Raw genomic sequence first — 5696 nt, forward strand, 5'->3', positions numbered from 1 at the left:
TACAACTGGTCTAACCTGGTAAAACAAAGGTGAATTAAAATAAGATTTATAAAAATGAATAATAAATTATAAAGTTAAAAGGCATGGCAACAATTGTGAGCATTGGACAATTTCACCATTTTGATTTTGAGTTGGAGTTTGAGGGTCTGATTTACTGTGAGTTGTATCTGGCAGTAGTTTGGGATCTGCTCTGAGATTTCTACCACTTCAGCAGTTTAGGGTTGTAGTTCCACTAAGTTTCGTCCAAATCTGTGCCGAGACCAATGTATTAAGGGTCAATGATGCGGGTATTACAAAAAAAATGGTCCGAAACAAAACTGTCGGCAGAAATGTCAGATCCTAGGAAAATAAGAACCAGAACTACCATAACTGACCACATACGTTTTCAAATGTAACAACAAACAAGGCCTCATTGTCTTAATAGTACATAAATACATAATAGCAGTATGATCATATTGCTTCATGGAGTCCACATGGACAAAGGACAATCTTGGAACTAATGTGAGAGAAACACACTGTCGAGCATCATTTCCAATTTTCTTCATCTCTCTAGGGAAGAAGCACGTGGCTCTATACCACCTTAAGACATTTATCAGCTCCTGCATCAGTTCTGCTTTGGTTCTGGCTTATTTCCAGACTGGGATTGTTTAGTGTTCTTTTCAACTGAGGGTGACAGCAGACGTGTAGCAGCAGCAGGTGTTTTCTGCTGTTTATCATTGAGCACATGATGGGACAGAGCGTCACTGAAGGACCTTGCTGACGTAAAGCAGCCTCACAGATTCCCCTTTAGTGATGTTCATGTTAACTTCTGAATCATTATGTTTGTGAATGAGGCATCGCCACCTCTGATCTTAACATATCCAACAAAAAGAATAATCATTCTCTGTTTCTAATTCGAAAATACCTTTGTTAGACTTGTTTCTAAGCACTCAGAGGTCAGTGAGGCTATATGTAGTGGATGTGAATGTACACCTGTTCACACAGACGGCGTGAATAGGCCTCATATCAGCCTCATTGGTTGTCCATTTATACATTTAATTAGGTAGAGCAGACTGTGTTGAGCAAAGAGGATCAAGGGGAGGGCTTGTTCCACTAATCAGTGTCCCGCTACTGTGCAATCCTATTTTTCACAGTTTATTCCAATTACAGTGTGTTCTTCCCATAGTCTGGAGGTTACACTACTCTTTTAGGCGTCTCTACAACGTGTTTGCCTAAGCCACTGCATTGCTTTTTTAAGCTTAATTGTAATGAATTGGAGCCTTATAAGATAGTGTTTATTGATTCAGAAGAGAAGCTCTCTGGGCCAGGTCTAATACCAAGATTTTTTCCCTCTCTGTTTCTGTTTGTGTCTGGCATTAGCTATTTGACACATTACCAAGAGGCTTTTTGTACACCTCGAAAAATCTTAATATAACGTAACCTTAACCTCTACAAACTTTGGAGAATCACATTCTTCCCTTGGGCCATTTGTCTGTGCTAATGGGGGTCATGAGAGGATTTCACCAAGCCTTAGCAGGGAAGAAAAGAGTGTGAGAAACTTGGTGTGTGTGTTATTAACTTCCGCTTTATGTTGACAACATAGGATAACATGTCAAAGGTCATGTTTGCTGTGAAAGCGTGGGCGTTATTTTACAGCTGCTTTATAAAATGTACAGTGAAGATCACAGTCATTACTGCTCAATTTGGGCAGAAACAATGTCATGTTTACAGATAAGAAAAGAGATACAAGCAACTACATGTCCACATATTTATTCAAAATATAAACAGAATACAAAATAAAGTGCATAATTTAAAGAGCAGATTAAAAATAAATTAAAAGACAGGGTTTAATAGGCCGCTTGCATGACAAACTCTACCTTCAACCAAATATCATTACACTGTACAATCTTGAGGGGCGTGATTCACGTTCATCCACACGAACAAGCTTGTCTAAAATGAACAGCAACAAGAAAAACAAGAAAGGCAAGAATGTGATGACATGAAGCAACAATCTGGAGACAATTTAATAACAAGGAAAAGGTGGCAGACTGTATGCTTCAAAGCTTCTGAAACTGAGACATAAAGCTAATTTGAGTGGAAAAGCTCAAACAAAAAGCAGTTCAAAAGTTCAGTCTATTATATATATAGTGGTAAGACAGCAGCCAAAGGTGTCAATTGACTCCAATTAAATTGCATTAAGACATTATAAATGGAAATCCTGCATTTGGTGGATAAATGTGCTATAATGGGATCACAAAAACTGAATTTTCTGGCATGTTGACTGAAAAATCAATTGGTTGAGTTGGAATAATCAGCAGAATAACTGCTAATAAAAATAACTGTTGGTTGCAGCCAGCGGTGGAATGTACCAAAGTTACTGCATTTATGTACAATGTTGAATTTCTGCTTCTTAATTCTTCTACTCCACCACACCAGGGAAATATTACCATATAATAATGTTAATAATGTTAATAATGTTAATAATAATAATAATAATAATAATAATAATAATAATAATAATAATAATAATAATAATACATACATACATACATAAATGAGTAATTCATCCACTACTAGTTGTAGCCCTAACTGATACAAAACATTTAGAAAAGTCCTGATTTTCTGGATGTTACGGCTGAAAGATAGTGATTCATGCATGGCTGATCAAACAAATACTTCTTTGGGATGGATGTTCCCTTTTAGAGTTGCGATTTAGCAACTAGAACCTTCTCCTGGAGAAGAATGATTTTTAATGTTTTACATAACATTGATCATCCAGAAGACCATTTTTTCTCAATCTGACAATTAAAATATCTGACTCCACATTAAGAAACAGACACCACATTTTATGTAGCTGTTTAGTGTGAATAACTATAGCACAGGAATATTTGTACCCCCATTGTAAGATGGAAAAGAAAGTTTTTATAATTTGAGATGACATATGTATGCATTCCAGGGCTGAGGAACAAAAAGGTTGCTGTTCATACATAATAATACTGCACTGTACATTAGTCATGGAACTAACACATGTCCTTCAAAAGGCACTGTACAATAGAGTTCGCTAGACAAGTCAGTCCTTACTCATAAGGATCACATTCAATACTGTTTTCATTTACCATATTGACCACAAGTGTGTGACTCAATTATTCTAAATGTGTGGCCCCATCTACGAAGAAGTGGGTCACCTCTGTTAGAACATGTGTTTTGGGCAAAATGACATTGTCTGCTCACACATTCAAGAATAGTCATCACTCGAGGTAGCTAGGAGCTGAAACAGAGAAGGATAAAGAGAGGATAAAGCTTGCAACACTTCAGGATTATCTCTTTCTCGCTTCACATGCCCGAGTTCACAAGTGTCATTTATTATTTTTATGTGCCTTCCCCCATTTTTTAAAAAGTTCACTTTTGGAGAAGTTATTCTGTGAACCATCTACCTCAGAGTGATATGAGAACTTTCTCCTAATTCAGAGTTCAGTCAGATGCATTTCTCCTCCACTTTCTCAGTATTCAACGACACCTGAAGTGCCGGGTCTTTTGGGCATGGCAGAGCTGACAGGTCCCTGATTATATTTGTCCCTTCTCTACTCTGAGCCTCGACGGCGACCTGCTCAGACGAATAAGAAGCTTTCAATTTTCCGACTGATGAAGTTCGTGAACCAGAGAGTCCTCTGTACACTTCACTTCCCTCTGGCAGGTAGAGGAAGGTCTGGGAGCTGCTGGTGAAATCACGCAGGTCGTGGGAAACCAGGGAGTGTGAGTCTCGATTACAGATGGCAGAGGAGAGTTGATGAGTGTTTACACAGTGGAAGTTTCCCTGGCGCTGTTGCCTCTGTGCTCCCATCTTGCAAAATAAGTATTTAATTTTCTCAATGAGCTTGAGGAGAACAGCCTTGCGGAGCAGGATGTAGATCCAGGGGTCAAGAATAGGGTTGAAGGAGGCAAAGCGTATTGCTCGTAGATCAGGGTTTTTGTCTAACCTCAGCTCCACTGGAGTCTTATACAGCTGGTTCAAAAACACCTGAGCCTGCAAGGGAAAAAAGAAAACAGTCTGAGTAGATTGATAAGTTTTTCAAACTATATGAGTGTGCAGCTGGGGGGGGGGTGTTTGTTTCTGAGATGAAGAGTGAGAGAGACTAACAAAATTGGAGCACCAGAGCAGCAAAAGAAAAAAAGAAGGGAGAGAAAAGTAGTTAAATCCCATTAGATATATGTTTGAATTTTCTCCATATACAAAATAAGTACATTTATGCATGAGAGCCGTGCGTATGCTGTGCGTAAATCGTGCGTAATGGATAGAATGGACAAAATGTAGTGGCATAAAAAGGGAAAGGAAAAAGCTATTAAGTACAACAAACACTATGTTTTAGCTATGCTTTCTACTCATCCACTTGAAGTTTGATCAAAATTCGTGTGTTTTTTTTTTAATAAAACGACATTTGTGAATAAATTATAGAAATAGCCACAGGGCGCGGAAAAAAAAGATAACTTACAACAAGTGGGATGGAGCAGATAAGCACCACTGCCGAAGTGCCTATAAGCAGAATAACCATCTGAATCTCTGCACCGGCCAGACGTCCAAAACTGCGTCTTCTCGGCGGCTCCACGTTGCGCCCAAGATCGGTTCCTAGCGACATCCTGCGCACGAAGCGCCGGTGCATCCGGATCAAAGCCACACACACCAGCACGTTACAGATTACAGTGACGAGAATAAGAAGAGAGCTGAAACCAGCATACATATAGGTGTAGGCGGCATCGCTGGTCTTGTTGCTCCTCCACTCTAAAAAACACCACGTTTGCGGGTATTGTTTCTTCACCTGCCCAAAGCCTATGATCGGCAGGGCGCAGAAAAGCGCGTTGGAGATGTAGATCGCCAGTAGAGTCAAACCCGCCAGTTTTTGGTCCACATAGTCATTGTAGAAGTAGGCATGGTTTATAGCAATGTACCTCTCCACCGACATGGCACAGATTATACTGAGCCCTGCCAGAGAAAAGAAAAGCATGGTGAATCCAAAGTACTGGCACAGCGGGTCCTCTCCGGGCCACGAGCCCTTCACATATATGGCAATAGTGACCGGACTGGCCAACAGTGTGCCGAGGAGGTCCGTGACTGCCAGTCCACACACCAGTGTGTAAAACGTGGTTTCTTTCTGTTCTTTGCGAGATCTACAAAGAACCACGATGGCGATGAGGTTCCCAACCACCCCGAAAATAAACATAATAGACGGAATAGTCGGGACCATGGTCCTCCCTGTCATCGATTGATTATTCATTGTTTCTTTCAAACGCAGTTCAAGACGATTGCAACAACTTTTCTTAGCGCCAGCACGTCCAGTCCAGAGGAAGAAACGTATTTGCAATTGAAAGAGGCCCGGGCAACATTTTAAATCAGAAGAAAACAGTTTGCGCCTTATCTTCAAACCAACTTCTAAAAAAGTTCCTCCGTCTGCAGAGCATCATGTGGCTGCTGCTGTGGTTACTGACGGTAACTGTCACATGCTCAGCTATATGCAAGACAGGAGCGCATTTCACTCACCAGGTCAGAGAGATAAATGAAGGCAGCACACACTAGTGACTTCATTGAAATAAGGCTCAGCCTTCAAGCTTCCTGCAGGGTTACAGTCCCTCCCCTTCACTTCACTTCACAGTCCTCATCAGCTGTTCAGTCTGGTGCAGGAAAAGGCCTTGGACATGGTTCGTAACACCATCACTTAAAGGTT

At 40.5% G+C, this 5696-nt stretch overlaps 1 protein-coding gene across 1 annotated transcript; it reads right to left on the reverse strand.

Moving 5' to 3' along the window:
* Window positions 1-1862: 1862 nt before the first annotated feature.
* ptger4a (prostaglandin E receptor 4 (subtype EP4) a) lies at window positions 1863-5475 on the reverse strand. Its single transcript, XM_083912137.1, has 2 exons — window positions 4470-5475; window positions 1863-4003 (listed from the first exon to the last, which is right to left on the reverse strand). The coding sequence occupies exons 1-2, from the start codon at window positions 5247-5249 to the stop codon at window positions 3455-3457; spliced, it is 1329 nt and encodes a 442-aa protein (XP_083768263.1). The 5' UTR covers window positions 5250-5475; the 3' UTR covers window positions 1863-3454.
* Between the last annotated feature and the right edge of the window lie 221 nt (window positions 5476-5696).

Source organism: Echiichthys vipera (assembly GCF_963691815.1).
Source record: "Echiichthys vipera genome assembly, chromosome: 4".
In the NCBI taxonomy this organism is placed as follows: Eukaryota; Metazoa; Chordata; class Actinopteri; order Perciformes; family Trachinidae; genus Echiichthys; species Echiichthys vipera.

What these genes read in the sequence shown, in the direction of transcription:
- ptger4a (XM_083912137.1), bottom strand. Translation starts at nt 5,249, where the DNA reads ATGAATAATCAATCGATGACAGGGAGGACCATGGTCCCGACTATTCCG. An exon ending in TCTGCTCCATCCCACTTGTT is followed by an intron (nt 4,004 to 4,469) that starts GTAAGTTATCTT and finishes TTTCCCTTGCAG; the next exon opens with GCTCAGGTGTTTTTGAACCA.